Source organism: Chelmon rostratus, chromosome 15 (assembly GCF_017976325.1).
Source record: "Chelmon rostratus isolate fCheRos1 chromosome 15, fCheRos1.pri, whole genome shotgun sequence".
Taxonomy (NCBI): domain Eukaryota; kingdom Metazoa; phylum Chordata; class Actinopteri; order Chaetodontiformes; family Chaetodontidae; genus Chelmon; species Chelmon rostratus.
Window position 1 is genome coordinate 13,560,493 of NC_055672.1, and position 22,610 is coordinate 13,583,102.

Below are 22,610 nucleotides of genomic sequence, written 5' to 3' on the forward strand. Positions count from 1 at the left end.
CATGGTCAGATGAGTTTTGTATGTATTCACAGTATATATGTGTGTGTGTGTGGAACAGAGCAAAAGAGTAGAGCAGAGTTCTTGGTTGTTCAGGAAATGGGGGAAGGGTGTACATGGATGTTTCAGTGGCCAAGTCAGATGTGATTAATGTTGTCGTCGCTTGAGAGAACACACAGCCCTGAACACTTTGGGATACACAGTGTGTGTGTCCATATTACACAGCAAAGCGCGGTTGGACTTTAATGGTAGTGATGAGGTGGATGTAAATCTCCATCCTTTAGATAAATGGATCGTTTTCACAGCAGCAGAAGGCTGACAAATTACGTCTCCTACTGACCTGCAATGTGCCGTTTTCTGCTTTTTAATGGCCACACGCAGCATCAGTCACATTAGCAGATTTCCATGGACTGCAGTCCATGAATCCTGAATTACGCCGATCCTGTTCTACTTGTGTGTCCGATTTGTGCCTCATTAACATATAGATTAGATGCAGAGAAGTCAGTGTGGTTTATAACATTTCTATTGCATCATTAGTGTAAAGGCGAGGAGGTCAGGCAGGGAGGAAGGAGGCGGGAAGAGGCATCAAAGGTTGACACAGAGGCAATGAAGGCTCAAGTGTTGCGGCACAATAATAATTTGATGTGGTCATGATGTTATGAATGTCATGCTTTAGTGCGGAATAATACAGTAGGTCCCCATCACTGGCACATTCTCCTTGTCTCTCAGTGTTGTTTTTTCTGTCCATCTTGCCTGTTCATGTCTGTCCTCTTGAAGTGTTTGCATGTGTGCTTGCTGAAAATCAAATCCTGCTCTCTGCACATATACAATATCTTGTGTAGGTCTACCTACTCCATCCTGGAGGATGGGTTTCCTTATTGTAATGGAGGCTCTAAGGATAAAGGGTGCTGTATGTTGTACATATCGCTATGCAACCTGAGGTGAACGTGTGATTTGCAATATTGAGATATATAAATCAAAATAATTTGACTTGACTGAGCAGAGACTCAGTAATGGACCTAGTGTGCACCTGCAACAGAGACACAGGTGCTAGCTGTTTGTCAGTGTTTGTTATGTTCAGTAAAAGGTGAATTTGTCACCTCTGGAAAGCTCATAGTGAAGATAAAGTGCTGTGTGTGCTGGTTTAGGTGGAATGCTCTTAAAACTGGGTCACATCTTCTATACAAACCACTGGAGCTGATCGTACGTTTAAAGGAATTCAGCATTTGGAAGATGAATTCCATTCCATTACCTGATACTTTGATGTCTGAAATGATTATTCAGTGTCATTGCTTTGTGTTAGTACTCAGTAAAAATAACATTTCCTATTACTTGACACCTACATCATTAATACAGTTAGCATTAACCTGGGTAGGCTATTATCATACCATCAGTGCAATCTTAAACCTGAAGGAACAGCCTAACATTTTGGAAATATTTGCCTGCTTACTGAAAGTTGGATGAGAAGAGGCTGCTCTTATCTTTCCGTCAAATATGAAACCCAGGCGAGGAGACTTTGTTATGTCTGATTTGTTAAAGTAATGATAGCCTATTGTTGCACGCAGTACAACAAGCATGGCTGAAAGTGAAAGTGGCTTTGCTACCAGCTACACAGTGGAGGAGTTTGTTCCCGAAAGGGGAGCGACTTCAGTAGTATGGAAGTGGTTTGATTTCAAAAGATCAGATGTTTGTCAAACCATAGTAATGTGTAAGAAGTGCAATAAGACTGTAACAACAAAAGGTGACAATACAACAAACATATGTCACTACTTCAAGCAGATGAATCCTCTAAGCAAGACAGCAAATGAGTGTATTTCCCAAAATGCTGACCTGTTCCTTGAAGGCACCACTGATGCTCAGGGTCAGGATTAGAGGCAGCAATGCTGTGATTGTTGGCTCTAATATACTGCAGGTGCCAAGAGTGACAGGTGTAATTTGTGCCATACACAACAAATCCTGGAACTTTGCAAGGCATAAACACAGACTTTATTGTTTGCATTAATAGGCGTGTAGGGACGTGGCTCAAAAATGCCAACTCACTTCCTGCTTTTACAGAAACAAGCACATCAGTCAAGATAAATGCTACCAATGAACCAGTTCTGTAGGGAGAGCAGCATATTGTAATATACAGTTCAAGTAGTGTTTTGGTGACTTAAAATTCTTCAGTGCTGTTTGGTGTATCATATATTCCATCACACAGAAAAGAGGAGCTGCAGTAGGACATGTAATGCTGCTCCACAGCCTCAGGATTAGGAGCTATTTACAGCCCCAAAGCAGATTCTCCTCTTCTACACTCACGTGCCTTGTCTGGCTCTCTCCCATAAAGTGTGTCTTTACACGGCATCCAGAGAGACTTAGCAGGGGATAGGACATCTTCCTTTTAAGCCTCAGCCATCAAGCACTTCTTCACTATCATTGCCCTTGAATTTTGTTTATCTTACAATGACTGTAGGTGACGCACCACATCAGGGCAGGTGTTTCTGGATTTATCTGAAGAATTTAAGTGCTGATCTAGCATTACCAGATCCATTTTACCCATATAATGCTGTTATTGAAAAGACAAACATGTTGAACAGAAGAGTAACAATCAGTCTTGCTGTTAAAATCTTTCAGTTGCATTATCGCTCGACAGTGAGAGTTGTAAAATACATTCCCATGACTCCCTCTTTCTCTAAACTCTCAAATGTGGGGTTTTGTAGATATTATGGAGTCTGGCAGGGGATTTCTACATGCATAATGCTATTAGAGACCATGACCAAAAGACTGCACTAAAAACACAAGTGGTGACCCAGTTTTTCTGAAGCATAACATCATTATCTGGCATTGCTGTTGCTTGTGTGGCCCACAACAGTAGTGTGTTGCTGCCTTTGCTTTCATCCTGTAGCCTTGTTTCTCTGCACTGATTGCACAAAATAATGTTATACAGCCTTTGCTGGTTGACTGTTTTCACCAGGTTGAATAAAATTTTCAGTTTGGTGCAATGGATGGCACAAGTATTGGTACATGTTTCCATACAATATCAATACTGAACATTTTTAGCCACACTCCATTTGGATAGCAATGACTATTGAATGGACAGCCATTAAATCTGGTGCAGATCCCCTGACTTTTTAATGTAACAATACTAAATATATAAACATTAGATAGATCGCCATGAAGTTTAATACACACATTGTAATTACTTTGGTTGCCTTTTATCTAACACCATTATGAGGTCACAATTTTAATTTGTCAAATTATTTGGTTTATGCTGCAAAACTACAGACATCCTGTCAGGTTGTTTAGTGCTAATAGCAATGTTAGCATGCTAACGCAAGGCATCATCAACACATTAGCATGATCATTGTGAGCTTGTTAGCATGCTAAATCTTGTGGCTGTCGACTCTACTGTCTTCTTACAGTAAGAAGTAATAAGGATGGCAGGTAAGAGGGTTGATCGTCTGATCATGTATCATATTATGGGTTCGAATCCAGCATCAGTGTTGCCATGAGAGCCCTCAGATTCTGCCTCTTCTGGTTTCCCTCGCTCATTAAAAGTAGGTCACATTTCCTCCACATAATTCATGTCGACAAAAACTTTCAACAGCTCCTCCATAAGGATTGTAGTTGATTTTGTGGGGTTAAACTAAGCTATTGGTTTCTCTTTCAGACACACACAGTGGATAGTGGCATATCAGTCCCAGTGTCGGACTAGACCTTGATAAATGGAACATCAACTGATCACTGACACACAGTGTGTAGGCAGACTCTTTACTTTAGACTCTTGAAGCTAATAATGTCAGATGTGAGGGGACCTGAGTTAATAATCCTGTGTCATAAAAATGTGTTTTAATCCAGACTCGACGCCGACGACTGATAAGCATGTATTAGAAATGGCAGGTTATTTTCCCCAGCAGGTGGGAAATGATGTATTTTCAGCAGTCACTCAGCTGATTTACTCTCCCCGCTCACATTCAATTTATCTCTCCCCGTCTCTATCTCTGCTCTACTGTCCAGACAGTTATTAGAAAGAGTGAACCTGTCAGCCGTGGACAGTATTACATCCTCTCCTGGCCTGGCCTCTTCGTTAAATCTAGGCACATCAATAGCACAGCCGCTCTTATGAGATGTCGCACTGTCACGCTTTGAGAATTGATCTTGGTTTTATCGACTAAAGCCTAAGGTAAGATAAGATCTGAAAAGACAAAACATTCATGTTCCTAATGGGGAAAGTTGGACAGTGTGAAGGAAAATATTTACTAACTTTATACTACAAAAAGGACAACAATAGAGGAAGTAGGACAGGTTTTGACAATATACCATAGATATAATTCAATTAAAATGAAGAGTTTCTGTCATAATTGCTTGTTCTCTGTTTGTACTGTGAGGCTGTACTAAACTAAGTGCTAACATCAGCATGCTAATATGTTAAAAAAAATGACAACATGCTGATCTTTAGCAGGTTGGCAATGTTTACTATTTTCCCAATCTCAGTCAGCATGCTAGCATGCCAACACAAATTTAAGTCTTGCCTCGATGATGTTGCGAACGTCTTTCATGGCAATTTTTCCAATAATTGTCACGACATTTCTCTTGAAACTTCAAATGTCAACCTGCTGGCGTCGGTCTTTGCAGTCTTTCGCTGCTGCTTGCACTGTACGTTGGCATAACAACCAGACTGCTGAACTCATGAACTTCATGGGAGTGTCATCGCCAGGGAACTAAATGAATCACACTTTTTTCACGGTGAGAATATTCTGCCCACTCATTCCTGTTGGGTGACCTTTGCTGCCTGCTGTTACGTTCAGATTTCACACATTCACCCCTCCTTTTTCATATAACTTGTATAAAAATATAGATCTGAATGTTATGTTTGACTTGGGACACATTTATTAACTAGAATATCTTGTTGTTTCAGTTTATTCATTTTTATGATCTTGCTTCCTTATATGTTGAGGGATATTAAAGAAGCCCTTGTAAAACACTGGTAAATCTGGCAACTTTCCCAGAGTCATTAGCATACTGCAGTGTTTAACAAGTTGCAGCAAACCTCACACAACTGCCTAAAAACATGTTCATAAAGATATGTATACAGTTGTTAGCTGTGCAGCTTGACTGACTGTAAAAAAAAAGTACTTGCGTCCCCCTGGCTTTGTTTGAAATTCTATGTTTATATGAATCATTAAGACCCCAGGTTGGATTAATTTCTGGTGTAAAACACAAAACAGCCCAATAACCAGGACAGGCACACAGATGGCGGCTGGATCATGCGGAGGATTGACCTTGTTTCCTCCTCAGCTCTGGATTTGATTGTGCATAATCCTGGCCCACTGACAGACTGACTGATCATCTGTAGATAAAACCAATGTCAGCAGTTTCTTTTCTTTCTCTGGAGGGAAAAGAAGAACAACCAGCTCAGTGTGAACATGACCTTCAACTGTAAAAACAGAGCTAGCAGGCCAGGTGGGAGAGCCTTGCTACAGTGCTCTTAAGCAAGACACTGCACCTCTGTCAGATATATTATGTAAGATAGCTGCTTGTGCTCTGACCCTGAAGGTTGTACAACAACCTCTTTCTTCTTCCTCTCTTTGTTCCTGCCTGATTTCCATTTAATCTGTCAACCTTTGATTTGCCATTCATTTCTCCAGAAGTTGCTGTAAATTTACAGTAAACATTCATCCCACCGTATGGTAGCATCCGGTATGTGCCTGTTTTAACAAGTTACACTGTGCTTACAGTGAATGAAGCAGTCCAACCCAAGACAACATGCTTCCACAGCAGCCATCAGATGCAAATGATCTAGATTGGGCTTGACTTTACACACATTTACCTTAAATTGAGCCAGACAAAATTCAGCCTGACACACAGCATGATGAAACCTTTCTCTATCTTAAATATATTTCTTTAGGTGACTGATGTGTGGTAATGCAACAAATTTGAAAAACAAGGGCCAGTGGCGAAGTTTAAGAGGCTAATCCTGCAATGACTGATGACCATAACTTTGTTTTTGGTCTTTTTTGGCCTGTTTTTAGCATGTTAGCTACCCTGTTAGCTAACAGTAACTTATTTACGCAGTTACAGAGCAACATTGTCATTCATTTAGAGTCGTATCTCTGGCCACCTGGTGAATGTACGTCAAATATTCACTCTCTTTTAGCTCCGTTTTTGGTCTCCACCAACTCCTGAGGGGCATATCTGTCCCTCGAGCTGCTAAATGCTCCACTATCTTCGCTAGCTAGGCGCTAACTGTGTCTGCCTGCCGTTTGCTGCCGAGCAGGTGGTTGTTTTTTGAGGTTTTTCTCTGACGACAGCAGCCTGCTGTGGCTGAAAACAGCTATATGAGAGCGATGAATCAAAACAGTGAAGTCGGAGAGCTAAACACTGAGCTGAAACTCGCTGTAGAGCTGAAGGTAGCTGCAGATTAAGGTAATAATTCTCTGAATGTTCATTACTACCAGCAACTCCTCTCACAATACACTTTGTCACACTGTTCTAAAAGTATTGATTATGTCCGCTTTAAGGAAAATAGTAATAAATAATTTTATGACGTTCAGTTGATCCATTAATAAATACCTATCTTTAGATCATGGTTGCCCCACTTTTCATGTTTGAACGTAGCTCACAGATTGCATGTTGTGGGCTGTGAACATACAGTAATTGTTAGAAGCGAGCTATCCTCACGCTCTGCACAGCACTACCCTGTGTGTGGATGTGTGTGTGCACCCTCTGGATTCACTGACAGGTGGTGGGAGTGGGGGGAAATAGGGAGGTGTGGCGAGAGGAGGGGTGGAGCAGCAGCGGTTCCACCACCTGCCACCCGCTGGGTTGTAGGTGGGGTTTAGGGACCCATGGGACGGATTTCGGAGGGAATATAGCCCAGTTTTAGCTTCCTCCTCTCACGTGAGCATATGCATATGAGAGGCAGACACACATACAAAAACCCAGACCTGTCCCTAATCTAGATCCCAAATCTGCCCCAGAATGAGTTCTGCTATAATCTGAGCCCCTTCAGACAAAACAACAGTGTGACTCGCAGCCTTCAGAGCAGAAACACAAAGGATGCTCACACTGTGCCTTGCTTGCTCGGGGTGATGATCTGCATAAAATTCCTGTCTGTATCTGAAGCAAAACACTGGATGTTGTGGCCTGTTGGTGGTTAAAAACATCTGAACTGCGATTGCATGTTATCAAAATAAATGCAAACACTTCAGCGCCTTTTTCCATCTTGTACTTGTAGATAAGAACATGAACTGTAGCTGTAAGACAAAGAGTGACGTGAACAAATGGTGGAAAGGTCGACACTCAGTCTTACTTTCTGTGTGCTTTGATATGTAACATCCTTGTGATTTTACAAAACTATTGCTGTGTGCAAATGCGACACTGGCCTACAAAGGGCACCTTGTTTTCTGACATAATCCTGGCTGCTCCTGATCTTGGTAGATTTCTTGGTGGCTTTGTGCGATTGTGTAACAATTGAAGCAGAGCGCAGTGTTTTCCTGAGAGAGAGAATACAAGCGCTCCAGCTCTAGGGTCAATATAGAGACCTTGAACCATAAACCGATCAACCGTCAAACGCTGCTTCACTGCATCCCTTTCATCCTCCCCTTAAAGGTCAAACCACCTCTGAACCAGAAATGATTCCAGATATTATGTGAGATACCTGCACACAAAGAGCCTCACGCAGATGGATTATATCACACCTGACGGCCTGCTATGAAACCGCCGAGAGAAACAAATGCAGCCTTTCACGGTCTTTCCCTCTGCTGCCTTCAGAGCATCCCTGCCTTTGTGTCATTTTTGTCGGCTCCGTCTTGTGATCTAGCAAGAAAGGGAGGGGTGTTGAATGAATGAGTGAGTGAATGAATGGCATGAATATAGGCCACAGACTCTGTCTTCTTTAGCCTTGTTATTTTTTCCCTGCGAGCCTGAATTATAAATAATGCACCGAGCCCCCACCCTCACATGCACATACAAAACCCCCCAGTTAGAATTAAGAAGCACCCAGTTCTCTTCTCACTAAACTCCCAACCGGCTCACTTTTTATTTTGGTCTTTCCCTCTATGCCCTGCACCCTCCTCAAGCACTCTCTCGTTCTGTTTCTCCTCCATCCCCTCCCCCTCTATCCCATTTATTTCTCTCTTTCCTCAATCCCCTCGTCTCCCTTTCATTCTCTCCCCCTCTTGTCCTTGTTTTAAGGATCCCTCGGTCTCTGTGCAGTCTGCAGCGTGGTAGATAAGACAGGCAGAGGACAGAGTGATAATCATGTTTGGCCACAGCAGAGATCCCCCGGCAGTGTTTGGCTGCAGGACAGATGTGCCGTTGGTTTGTTATGGTGTGTGTCCCCATGTGACTCCATGTCATTAGTGTGTGTGACTCCATGTGTGGAAGAGAATGTAGTAACTGCTATATATTGATCAGTCATTTTGGTAATTATCCTAGGTTTAACCCTAGGTTTGTTTTTTTCTTCTCTGCTACACCATACCCTGTGTTTTCCTCTTTTCCTTTCCTCTCACTTCACCTCTCCTCCCTTTTCCCCTCTTGTCTTCTCTCCACATTTAATCTCTCTACCCCATTGTCTCCCCTCCTTTTCCAACCCCTTCTGTCCTCTCCTTCCCTCATCTCCTGTCTCCTTCTTTTTCTTCTCCTATTGTGTCCTTTGCTTTCTCCTCATTTCCTCTCATACCATTTCTTGTCTTCTCCTCTCTTCCTCCCTACTCTGTCCTCTTTCCTCTCCTTTCCTTTCTTGTCCTCTGCTCACCTCTTCTTTCCTCTCCTACCTCAGTTTCTCCTTTCATTTCCCCCTCCTCTTCTGCCCTCTCCTCCTGTCTCCCCTTTCCTCTCCTTCTTTCTCCTCTCCTCTTTTGTCCTCTCATTTCATCTCCTACCCTACCTTGTCCTCTCCCTGTTATGTCTCCTCTTCTAACCTCTCCTCTCCTCCCCTCCCTCCTCTTACTTCCTCTCCTCTCCTACCCTACCCTGTCCAGTCCCTTTCCCCCTTTCCTCATGTCTCCTCTCTCTCCTCTAGTCTCCTTATTTCTCCTCTCCTCTTTTGGCTCTCATTTCCTGTTCTTTTTCCTCCTCTATTTTCCTACCCTATCTTTTCTTCTCCTCCATTCTCCCCTTCTGTCATCTTCTCCTTTCCTCTCCCACCTTACCCTGGCTCCTTATCTTCTCTCCTCTCTCGTCCCTCTCTCTCTGTGTCCTCTCTCATCCTTTCTCTTCACTGCTTTAGTCCTCCTCTCATTTCCTCTTCCACCCTACCTTGTCCTCTCTCTCTCCTCAACTCTTTTCTCCTCTCCCAGCCTATACCATATTTCATCTCTCCTTTCCTCTCTCCTCATTTCTCCTCTCTCCTTCTCTATGCTCTACTCTCTCTTCTTCTACCCTCCCCTCTCTTCTCTCCTCTTACTTCTCCTCTTCCAGCCTATGCAATGTCCCCTTAACCCTCCACTCTTCTCTTTTCTCCCCCCTTTTCTCTCCTTTCACTTCCTCTATTCTCCTATCCTACCTTGTCCTTTCTTGTTTTCTTGTCCTCTCTCCTCCCCTCTCCTCTTGTCTTTTCTCATTTTCTCTCTCCTCCTTTCACCTTACATGTCCTCTCCTCTCTACTCTTACATCCTTTCCTCTCTTCTCATTTCCTCTCCTACCTTGTCCTCTCCTCTCCTCCTCTCCTCTGGCAGAGGAGGAGGATCTATCCGACAGGCCCAGCCCCCTGCGCTCTGACTCGTCCACACTGTGTGACAGGGGAAGGCTGGGCTGTCCCGAGCTTTATCTAAACACACACACACACACACACACACACACACACACTCTGTCACACACACACACACACACAGTGACTGCCTATGCCAGAGCCTGCCTGCGCTCTCAGCTCAAGCCCTCTTAAAGCTGTTTTTCTGCTGGAGATCAGCTAGAGCTAACGACACACAGCTGAAAAGAGGAGCAGGAGGGAGGAGAAAGGGAGCACAGGGGAAAACAAATCCACCAGCAGCTTCTGAACTTCTGTCTTTGTGTCTCTCCGGCGGTCCATTCTTCAGCAGGGAGTGTTTGCTGCTGTAGTTCGGACTTTTTGGCTTTTTGTTTATTTCTTGCGAGACGGGGGTGGAAGAGGAGAGGGAAAAGGAGAGGGGTTGGAGTTCACATGACATAATCGGAGTGAATGGGTTGCCATGGTGACTCACCCAGGGAGCCTGACCTGTGCAGAGTGAATGGAGGGAGCGCCTCGGACGCCAAGTGAACGATAAACTAACGGAGGGGAGTCACCAGAGAGAGAGAGAGAAGAGAGGAGAAGGAGTGGTGGATAACAGAGGGAGCAGAGAGGAGCGGAGCAGAGGTTGAGAATGGAGGACGGCTTTTCCAGCTACAGCAGCCTGTATGACACCTCATCACTGCTACAGTTCTGCAACGGTAAAACTAACTAATCCTCTCTTCACCCTTCCTCCCCCATCACCTGTGTTCCCTCAGCTGCATGTTGTCTGTCTGGACTTCACATGTCAGTAGCTGACTGGCTAAACTTGACACCAAGTAGAGGTGTGTGTGTGTGTGTGTGTGTGTGTGTGTGTGTGTGTGTGTGTGTGTGTGTGTATGTTGCAGACATGGGCTCCTTTAGCTCCAGTAGGGCTTTGGTAGAAAAGGGGTTCTGTCTTTATGTTCTTGCGCATGTCAAAACATTTGATTCTGAACATGCTGGCTTTGGTGAATATTTGAAGAAATGACAGAAAAACGTAGAAGCAAAAGGAAGTTTCTGGAATCAAGGCCAGAATAATGTCAACAGTCAGTGTGAGCCAGCAGCCGTCAAGAGAGCTAATAAACAAAGAAGGAGGCTGGATGAAGAACAGTGCTTTGCTTACAGCAGCTGCCCTGATTGCTCTGGTTCTGCTTGATGTGATGATGGGTATGTTATGATTATATTTCTCCTCTGTTGGCTGATTGCAATCAGTTTGCTGAACAAGAGAGAACAGAAATTACAGAACAGGACACTATTGCTCATGTAGCCTCCTGTACTAATGTAATTTCTCTGCTGGCAGAGGGAAAAACCATACTTCAGGCTGCTAATGTTATGGGTGGGAGAGGGAGTGACTCAGGGAAGAAGTAAAGCAGCATGACACATCAGTATTACATCAGTTTAGGATTTATTTCCAAGAAGCCTGAGTTTCTTTTTTTAAGAAAGCAAGCACTTCTGTAAGACACATACCAGAACTAGAACCACGCTCAGAGAGGTCATAGAGTGGTGCCTCTCAGTACAACATTTCAGAGGGATTCTTCTTATTTTGTACTATTTTTGAGTGAAGCTCAGTTTGATGATGACGTCCCTGCCTGCATACTGACAGACTACAGTTAGTGAGCCCCCCACACAAAGGGGATTATCCCCAACACAATAACCGGTGTCTCTAATAGAATCTGTAGCACAGGGACGTTGAATAAGGCTGAAATACTGTTTGAGGTTCCAGCTAAATGAAGATAAAATTAAACGTTTTATCATATAAAAACTGACTATAAAAACCTTCCCTCAAAACACTCACCTCTCATCCAGCTCAGTGGGGCATCCTCATTACTTTTAATGTACAAATAACATTTTCAGCTTTTACTTAGCAGTTGCAGACCGTGTAGTGGTTAGCAAACATAAGCTATCATTGTTGAAGCATAGAGTAACCTATAATTGCCATTGGTGGATAATGAAAAAGTCAATAATATTTGCTGTGCTGTGTAAGCAGGAGCAGTCGGTGGATGAGGGAACACTGTTGTCCAACAGAGCAAATCATGGATGTGGAATTACATCGAGGTGTCCCCCGCTGTGGATGCTGGGTACCTCACTACTTTCATGAATGACTGATGAGGTGAATCCAGTTAAAAGCTTTTATCCCTTAAGGAATTTCCCTCATTACATTTATAGCAACCACAAAGGAGAAAGAGAAACAGATGAGTGAGAGAAGCTTACAGTGTAGATACAGATCATGCAAAATTTAAGAATGTCTATTTTTTAGGTATTCAGTGAAGAAAAGAGAGACATGTTAACTATTTCCCTGCACTTGGATTGCCTCCCTCTCATCCAACCCATAAATGACTAATTAAAGATGGCACATCTGCTTCATTTTGGTGTGTAGTGTAAGGTCACTTGTAACAAGGACACAGGAGAGAGTAGCGAGGATGAGGCATAATCCAGTTCATGGTTTACGTGTTAGCAAACGGAGCCACTGTCCCGTATGTAACAATGATTTCTGGTAACTGAGAGAAGAGAAGAGGTTATTTACCTCGTCTCCTCACACATTCCTATGTGCACAAGGACAACAACTGAGGTGGGTTGGTTGGACTGACCTGAAAAACAGGTGTAGCAGTTGTTGTACAGTATCAGAATAGCTTTACAACTTCCTCTGAAGAAGCCGCTGACCTTTAAAAAGCTCACAAATTACAGAGAGGTGGCAGGTACAGCGTTCAGCACTGCAGTATGCACGTGTCGCCCTCAAGGCTCAGTGGTTTCGGTGACAGGTGGGAGAAGTTTCCAGGCAGAGCAGCCAGTCATGGAGCACCTTCTCCTGCAGATTTGGACTCAAAGATCTGGAGAATCCTACGTGCACTTTGTCCTCTAGGTCTACATTCAGTTAACCTGTGATTACACACATCGAAGTGTCTTTTTTTTTTAGCTTCGCCCCTTGGACTCCTCACGTGTTATGATAAGCAACCAGAGGGAGAGAAGTTGCCAGACACCGTGAGGTTGTTTGCATTCCCTCACAATGTCATGTTTCCTCTACGAGAGAAAGCCAATAAAATAAGACATGCTGCTCAGGGGCTGTTGCCAGGGATTTTCCAACCTCCAAACCCCTTGATTTCTCTTGCCTTCGCACACACACACAAAACTAAAACACACTTAACTGCAGCAGCGAGGGAGCAGCGCCTTGTTCGTTGTTCCAAGAGACTGCTTAATTGGGTGAGCTTCAGTTAAGATGTGTGTGTTTCTGTAGGTGTGTGCAAGCTGCAGCGGATGTGTGTGTGTGGGGGGCCTGTAGGCCGAAGTGACATCATGCTTCTCTGCCGCTGCCGTCCAGCTGAACCCAGATCCACTCAAAGCAAAAGTCAATGATGTCATTCATCCTCTCTCTCTCTCTCTCTCTCTCTCTCTCTCTGCCCGTGTGTTGTGGAGCATCCAACCAGACTAATGTTCAGAGACTAGGTCAGCTAAACTGCAGAAACATGCGCAGGCTGCACACTTTGTCCTCGAGAGGTCGAGGCTAGCTCAGGCTAACTGAAAATTAGCCCCATTACACACTCAGACACGCTGATTACGGCCAATGAAGGAAGTGAATCTTTCAGAGAAGCTTTTTGTCTGTGTTAAATCCATTAAATCACATTTGGGATCTGTTGGTTCTGGTGAAGAGGACAGTTTTGATTGAATTAGTGTGTGTTGTGCGTCTGGTAACGAGATTGCAGATGTTTTTATAGAATTATCAATGTCCTTGGATCAGACTGGCAGGGTTCTTGTTCATTTTAAGGGAAACAAAGTGTTCTTTTGATGTTATAACTTTAAAAGATCATCTTTGTTTGGTTGTTTTCCCTCCTTTGCCTGGTGTTGTTTTACAGCCCACTATAACTTTGATTTCGCGTGTTCAGTTTTATGCAGTACGTAGTTATATATTATATTTAGATATATTTCTACACTGCCCTTTCTGATTGTTCTTCACCCAAATGGCAGATATGCTTCCGTGAATGCACCATGAAGCAGTGTTTTACACTCATAAATGCAGCAAGGAGGAACAATTATGTAAAATTTCCACTTTGATGGATCATGATGGATGTTGTGAATGTTGTATACTGTTGATTAATCTGTCACATCATGATTTCTTATTTATATTACAGTTTATGTGACAGTTTCCGGAGCCCAATTCTTTAAATTTTCCTGGCCAAAAGTACCAAACTCAGAACTATCATTTGATATATATAGCCACACTAGCAGTGTAGCACTCAACGCTAATCTAAATTTCCCAACTATTGGATGAATTGCTTTGAGTTGATCTACATTCAAATTCAAGTTGTCCAATGCTATTGCAACCAAATTCAAAGCTAATGACATCGGATCAGCCCCAGCTGTTCTTTCTGTGTAGTGCTAATTAGGAAATGTTAGCATGCTAACAGCTCCAGTGATGAACATGGCAAATGCTGCCTATGTGAGCAAGTTGACATTAGCGTTTAGCTCTGAGTGCTGCTGTGCCTAAACACAGCCTCCCTGAGCTGCTAGCATGGATGTAGCCTCTCAGTTTATCTTTTGATGAATGAGTCAAACAATCAAAACTTGTGCTGATTAATTTTCTGTCAGTTCACTAACTGAGCTCTGACCTCCAGTAGATTTTCATTTCATACAGAAAAGAACTGCAGCCGGTTGCTGCATGGAAGGTAGAAGGTAGAAACTCTAAAGTCTAAAGACTTTAGATGCTTTGGACTAGGATTTTCAATTATGAAATAGTCGCTAAAACATGCAACATCATTAGAGCAAAAACATGACCTAATGTGATTCCTTGCTCATTATCTCCTCCTGCACCAAAAGCTCCTGATGTGTTAATAAGTAAATCTGTTAATAAGTAAATCCGGCTCACTTACAGCACTGTAATACTGATGATCACGCACTCATGTTCCTCTCAGAGCACCCAGCCTCTCCATCTGAACAAATCCATTTGCCTGCATTCATTAGTGAGATTTGGTGTTTTACCTTTTGAGCTAATGATGTCGGCTCAGATTTGGATCAAACATCCCTTTATCTCCGAGCTCCACGCTCGCGCTGCACACCCACAGGCTCACTGGCTCAGCCCTCACCTCAGCGGCAGTGTACCATGATGGCACCAGAACATGCCAGCGAGACAGCTGAGCCGCTATGGAGAACAGGGATATGGAGAAATTAGGAGAAAAAAAGCACCAAAGTGAGTTCATATGAAAGAAAGAAAGTTTGAATAAGCAGGAGTGCAGATAGATGGGGCAGACGTGCAGGGCGGAGGGGGGATACGCAAAAAGATGGAGGCATGTTTGATGCCTGTCAGTGGTATTTTGATACGCAGAGGAGGTGACACGACTCCATCCAGTCTCCTCCTCTTCTTGGCTGTGCATCTATTGGTATCTGCATCCAAACCCTGATTGCTGATGGCACGTGTAGAGGGATTAGGATTAAAGCCCCGCTCACGTTACCAAGCAGTAGCCAAGGAGGGATGCTCAGGAGGAGGACACGGAGCTGTATTTCTTTGCATGTGTGTGTGGGACTAAGTTTGATTTTAGCATAGAGTGTAGAGGCAACAGTGAAGAGTATTGATAGAGCCTTTATTTTATTTTTTGATACATTGTGGACCTGGTTAACCTAAAAAAATGGCTTCTTAAAGTGAAAAATTAAGGTAGTTTGTGTTATGCCTTCCTGTTGCACTGACTCTCATCTTGAAAATAGACCATATATTTATCAGAAAATATTTACTCCTCTTCCTCATTTTAACTTCTTTCCATGATCTTTCACATTATCTATCAATGCCTAGTCGAACCTGCTGACAAGCTGACCTGCACTCCTTCCCGGAGAAACAGTGAGAGAGGGGAGTGTTAGGAAATGATGCGTCTCTCCTGCCATCATTCATGTGCAGCTGTAACAGTGTACCAGAGCAGCAGTTTAATAAATATCGACCTGAATGGGATAACTCGTCCACTGCTGCTGATTCATTTAAAGGTTGACATTGATTTCCTATTGCTGTGTCAGTGAGAGCACACACCACTCTCCCTGTCTTTTTATCTCACTCCAGTCTCCCTCAGTGTCGCTGGATTTCTTCCATTTCGATCTCTCTGACTGTCCTTCACCTTACTTCACTCCCCCTCTTTCTCAAGCTCCCTGCTTTTTCCCTTCGCGCCTCATGCCGACATCAGACTCTCTCACGCTCTTTGTTTGATCTTGTGTGAGCACCCCAGGTGGAGCTCAAAGTGCTTTTCTGTGTTTTTTTTTTCCAGACAGATATTGAGCAGGGCGGTTTGGACTTCTGCAGTCACGAGTCTTGTTACGAGTTGCGAGTTGAAACTAGGCCTAGACTGAGTGAAATTTAGTCCAGTCTAGTCCTAATGTAGAAAATAAAGAAATTTGAGAACCAGAGAATTTTCTGTTTTGCTTGAAAAATGACTGAAATTACTAATTGGACACCACAATAGTTGCAAATTAATTTTCTGTTGATTGACTAATATTAGGAATCTAGTTCTCATTTCTGCTCTAAAGTCATTAGTAGCAGCTCTGAGTTTAGTTTTTGCATGAAATTAAATCAATAATTGACCCATTGATATTTGATTCAAATTGCTGTTGCTGTCTCCCCTTTTTTTGGCCTGATGCAACTTCAGCTGTCATTGTACAGTAAAGGTGGGAGAAATTGTCAACATGCAATATATGAGATATGCTTATCAATATTTTGGCACACGTGTCACAATACTTTCTGTTGTCTTATTGAGGCCGTTTCTTGTCTTTCCTGCACATTTGTTTGATGTCAGCTCTTTGTAACTCTCTATAAATGTCTGAAGAAATCCTTCCTTTTTGCATTACACATATTTTGTTGTGTATAGTGTGGTGACCTGGGGATGCATTGCATTTTATTCAGAAATAAGGTCAGTCAGCATCCTCGTGGAAACAGCCTCTTGGTGAGCCAGCAGGCAGGAGATGCCATTTGTTGTCTAAACTGAGTGTTTCCCCTCTCCTCTCCTCTCCTCTCCTCTCCTCTCCTCTCCTCTCCTCTCTGTCTCTCTTGTCTTTTCCTCCACTGACACACATTCACGCAGCCTCATCCCATGACCCACTAAAACAATCAGGCATGTAAAGCAGGAGTGTGTGAGTTCCTGTGCTAAATATATACACTGACTCTGCGTGTGTTTGTGACTAATGCGTCTGGCAGTCGAACATGAAAGGGAGAAGCGCTCTGGGTATGTGCATGTGTGTGTGTGTGTGTGTGTGTGTGTGTGTGTGTGTGTGTGTGTGTGTGTGTGTGTGTGTGTGCGCGCGCGTGCATACCATCACAAGGTCAGGAGAGGAGACACGCAGGCTGCATGAGTCCTTGAACAGAATGTCAGGGATGCATAAAAATACCATGAAAGAGCCAGAAACAGAGTGGTGTAGGATGCTTCCACTCTGCATGGTAACACTAAATGTGCTCAACAGAGCGTTGACTTCTACCTGTGGGGGAGGGCGACTAGTAATAAATCACACAAGTCAGCAGAATCCCAAGGAGGTGCCATTATTTTTAGTCTCTGCCTGATGCTCAAAGTATCACCAAAGCTATTCGTTCCCATCAGAGAGACAAACAAAGGAAAACAGAGATTAAATCGTGAATTTTTCCATTTGAAGATGCTCCAAAGCACAGCCAGTGCTTCAAATTAGTATGCAAATGATCCCCAGCACAGATCATCAGTGTGCATGTATCAGTGTGTATATATGTCTGCATTCATGTGTGCACATGCACATCTGTGCATATGAATGTCTCTGCATAAGTCTCCCTTTTAATCCCACAGTATGTCACCAAACCGTTTAAGATTACTTAAAGATCAGTTCAGTTACTGTGACTTGGTGATTGTTGGCTCGATTATATTTATGCTAATTATCTCCATAAGCGTATTGTCTCCAGTGGGCCTAAAGCCACGGCCCATTGATTTGGTCGCACCTCATCTCTAAACCCTGGCCTGGATTTCATCTGGCCAGTTGTGATGTGAGCAGATATAATTAACCTCTCTGTGCCCGTGGTGCAGGTCCCAGAGGCTGCTCAGCACCCTAATTGGTCTCTTACACCTGCTGTTAATGGAAGAACCGAGGGGGAAACCCCAACTCTGCATGTGTGTGCGTGTCCACGTTGCATGTGTTCAGCCTGTCTGTGACAGATGGAGAGGGAAAAGAGGAGAATCCCATTAGAAATTCCATTAAAAATAGATTCATCAAGACCACAGGTGTGGAGATGAGAGGAAAGAGGGTGGACATAATTATTTGATTTGTTTTCCCCTCCATTGTTGTCAGTTTGTCAGTTTCAATGAGGTGTTAGAGGAGAAGTCCAGACTTTGATATAGTTAATAACAACATACCTTCCTTTGGTTGGCCAGCTTTGTTATTAAAGGGCATTTTTTTGTTTCATGCTAGATAATATTCTTTAATGTCCAACAGTTCTTGTGCAGCTACAGTTCAGTATGATTTCAGAAATATGTCATCATTAACATCAGGTGTTCATAGAATCAAAGCACAGGGATTTTTTTTGCAGTGAAGCTCAACAGTTACGCAACCAGAAATGCAGAACAAGAGAACAAGCAACTGATCGCTCCGCTGACAGTAAAGATCATCAAAAGACCTGAATCCAAAACCTGTCAAACTCACTTTTTTGACTGGAAAACTCAAACACTGTTACTTCTATCAAATATTCTAATATGTCAAATGTATTTCTTTCATTTTCTTTTAAACTAGAAAAAGCTTACACTATATTTAAGGTGAGCAAGGACAAACACACAAAACAAAGAGTTTTAGGCATTTTAATGGGACATGTGAGCTTGCTGTTGATGTGGAGAGAGAGAGGACAACCCTCAGGTCTGACTCCTGTGACACCTCTTTCCTCCATGTGAAACAGGGATGACACAACCAGATCACACTTATATGATCTCGGGAACATGCAGCACCAGAGAGACAGTATTGGATATCCATCCTCCACAAGCAGCCAGAACGTGTCGTTAGCAGAGTAGAGTTGAGTCTGATTTTAGTTTTGTTGTTTGGCTCAGATTCACTCCTGTCAGACTGTGTTGAGGGCTGAGATGTATCAGAACTCCTTTGAGCTCTGTTTGTTTACCCCATCAAATCTTCCCATTGCCCCTCTGAAGGTCTCTATGTGTCAGACTGCTGTATCCTGAAAAAGTGTTGCTATGACAACCAGCAACTGTGAGATGTCATGTCATTAGCTGCAGCATAACTGCAAACTAAGCAAAGTTTGTTAATGCAGTGATTTTGACCTTTATTGCCTTCATCTCGCTTTGTTTAAAAAAGGTATCACAAAACAGTTAAAGGAAATAACCAACAAATGAGCAAGCATGTGAATCTTGCAAGCGCCCTTTGCCCGTCCTCAGGGCGTCCACTGTGGGAACCACCGATCTACAGACCTCAGACGTCAATCGTTAAAAACCCAGAAGCTGCATCGAAGCTGACTGATCTAATCCATGAGCGTTGGGAAGAATTTAAATATGACTCAGGGCATCTTAAAATTCCCAAAACTCCAGCTCCAGGGACTCAGATTTCAGATGTACTAAAACCCTTACAGCCCAGTGAATGGCATGTTTGTCTACTCACACGTCAGAAGCGTTGAATTTAATAAGTGAGTAATGCAAAATACATTCAGCTTGTCCTGAACAACCACCCACTGTGACCACAGAGAGCAAAGAAAATGCAATTAGGTGACTTTGTGAGGCTCATCGCTCACAAGATAAACAAAGCTGGATGTGACGGGCTCAGGTGTGATTTCTGGGTGGTGTCAACGCTCTGGTTATGAAAATAGACGGCATGTAAAAGTGGAAAGCCAGAACATCCAAAAATAACCCCTGAAATGCATTGAACAACAGAGACATATAGCAGTGTGAGTGCCTGGGGAATTCAAGAGTAGAAACGCACCAGAAAGGAAACTGCATCATTTTTTAATATTTCTTTTTAGTCTAGTTGTGCAATGATCTCAGAGCCGCTGTATGTTCTCTCCTCTCCAGACGGCAGATATGCGACTGTCTGATGTTCAGGATGGTGATGCTCTCTGGCACACAGGCTCTGTGTGTCTGTATGTCTGTGAGACCATTCTCACACCATGGAAATCTGGTTTCCCATAACAACACTGTTACTGGATAGAACAACACACACACACACACACGCGCACACACACACAAATATATTGGAGTGAACAAATGTCCCGCCTCCTGTTCCTTCCTGGTTGTTTGTTACAGAGGGACAAAGCCCTGTTTTATGTGCAGAAAGGTTGAGAGTGAGAAAGGGGCTTGTGTCAGAGCCTGGAGTCGCTGCCAGGCATGACTTAGTGCTTCTGTGGTCTGTTCCTTCCCTAAAAGTCACAGCAAGAAGAAGGGTGTCTTTCTTCAGCCGTTTGTTACTTTTTATTAGTTCAATTTTAATTTGGACAGAGATGTGATATAAAATCCAAATCACCGGTGTTTTGATGAATACTGTTGCCATAACGACCTCATGTTTGTGATGAGTCAGCAAAGCGCTCCGTCGTCATTCAGGGTCTGTTTATAATAGAATGACTATTATTGCATTTATTGACAAAAGAAAAGTGGGCAGGACCCTGCTTGACCTGATGTTTGTAATGAATCAGTTTTCGGTTGCTGTAACTTGAAATGTTGCTGTTCAGCTGAGCCTCAGTAACATAACGGTGTCCAAAGTGAGCTTAACTACTTCAGCTTTGTGTGGCCCAGCGGCTGCGGCGACACGCTAAAAGTGGTTCGTCACGAGGGGAGGTTTGGCCCTATCCTCAGAACTGTTGCCTTTTTCATTCCACATGATTCTTAAAGCCTTTCTGCTGCTGTGCACCTGCCTGACAAACCGATGACTAAAATAATTTAAAGGCCATTAAATGCTTTGGCCTTTTCTGCATGCAGAGACAGAGATTAAAGCACAAACTGTGGAGCTATTGCTGCTGCATCATTTTCTGTGAATCTACTTTGAATTCAAATGGGAATGGCGGACTCCACCACCAACAATGAAAACTGCTTTATATAAATGTAATTACACACTGTAAATACATGGAATGGCTATTGCTGAAAATATATCAACTATAAAGTATCAAAACAGGCTTTAATTGAATGAAAAACTTCTTGATTACATCTTTAAATTGATTATTTTGGAAATCTCCGAAACTCCCTTTCACCACATTATCAATATGGATTTTAACTCAAACTTATTTTGCACTTGCTAATGTTGAAAAGTCAGTATAATTTTTTATGGCTGTACACCACTACCATGGTGCTCTGTGGCTCCAGCTCCAGTTTAGCATGTTGAAGCTGCAGATATCCCACACTCTGACGTCTGCATATACTCCAAGGCAGTCTCCTGCTGAAGCAAAGTGGTCATTCGAGTGAGCAACGCCGACAAGAGCGAGAGAAGCAGAGGATAAATATTAGAGAAAGACTGCCAAGCCCTCTTTAAGTGTAATCCTCCAGTCTCTCTTTTTCCTCCCACAGTCAGCTCAGTTCTAGCCTTGTTTCAGAGATCCGTCCCACCACAGTTTCATGAGCGAGAGGGAGACAGACAAACAGAGAGAGAGGTGAAGGAGGTTAGAGACGGAGCGAGAGACAGAATACAAATCCAGCCGGCCGCTAAGCTCAAACCCCCTGAGTATAGGGATCACTAGCATTGAGCAAGATCTGCTCCACATATCCAGCATAATCCCTCCGCCACGCCGTGAACACTTCCTCTTTGACAGAGAAGAGTGTATGCGTGTGTGTGTGTGTGTGTGTGTTTTGTCAAAGCAGAGTGTTTTGATATTGGTGTATACAGTAGAGTTAAGAAGGAGTTATTCTGCCTCAATGGGCCATGTCTTTCTACTTTCTTTTCTTTCCCCCCATCTCACTCTCTGTCTTTGGCTTTCAGATTCCTCACACTATCCCAGAAGGGCTTTAGGGACTGTACCAAAATTACTGTGGTGGGAAGAGGGGTTAAATCTTAGGTTTCACTTTTTAAAACTGCAAGACCAACCCCAGTATTATTCTTATTTTATTTGGACTTAGAAAAAAAGAACTGCAACATCCTCCTTCTAATATTTCAAAATGTAGCACTGAGTCACAAAAACTTCAGCCATGAGTAACTAAAAATTAGAGGTAAAATGAGCAATTTCTGACATTCTGATTTTGAATTATCATACAGGCCAAATGCATGTTACACATGCTGGCATGCCAGATTTACCATCCCTCTCTTTCCACCATCTCTCCTCCTCATCCTCTTGTCCTGTGCTCCATCACGAACGCCACCTGATGCTGATTTGCTGGAATATTGTTGTGCGGCTCTGTCTAAGTCACTTTGTTTGTTTCCCATTTAGAGAGCCAGGGCTGTGTACGAACTGGATTTTTTCACAGCGCACACAGAGATTCTGCTAGCAGACCACAAGGAGATAGAAATGCTGAGGTGTTTGTTGCATCAATCCATCATGTACTTAGCCACATGCTTGGCTCCGGCAGCTCTGCTCTTCTATGCTTACGTGAAGTGTGGATTAAGTGTCAGTGTGTGTGTGTGGAGGGAGTGTGTTTGATGGTGAGAGCGAGGTGGGGGAGCTGTATCATCCCATTTGACCTGAGCTTGACCGCAGGAAGGATGTAGCTGATGGGAGGAAGGAAGGGTTTAACATGCTTGTCGGAGGACAGTAGGATCTCTTGTGGGAGTCGTTTCGCCTCTCTTCATGCTCCTCTTTGACCCAGACACACACTCTGTCTGACACACACACACACACACATTACCTCCTCTACCAGTGTTTGTGTGATTGTTTCTCTTCCCTCACTGTCTGTCTTCTCCTCTTTTATCTCAACTCTGGTCATGTGAGGGCTTCCCCTTCTCTGATCCACCTCCGTCTATTTATAGCCCCTAAGCCCCGGTCCAGCAGGAGCCATCAGAGGCAGCTTGTAAACCAAGC

The 22,610-nt window shown here is 43.4% G+C and overlaps 1 protein-coding gene across 3 annotated transcripts in view; it reads left to right on the forward strand.

Moving 5' to 3' along the window:
• Positions 1-9,797: 9,797 nt before the first annotated feature.
• eml1 (EMAP like 1) overlaps positions 9,798-22,610 on the forward strand; it is a 40,035-nt gene continuing 27,222 nt past the window's right edge. For all 3 annotated transcript variants that reach the window (XM_041953188.1, XM_041953189.1, XM_041953190.1), the window contains exon 1: positions 9,798-10,383. In XM_041953188.1, the coding sequence (XP_041809122.1) occupies positions 10,317-10,383 (67 nt within the window). In that variant the 5' untranslated portion in view covers positions 9,798-10,316. The remainder of the gene's footprint in view (positions 10,384-22,610) is intronic.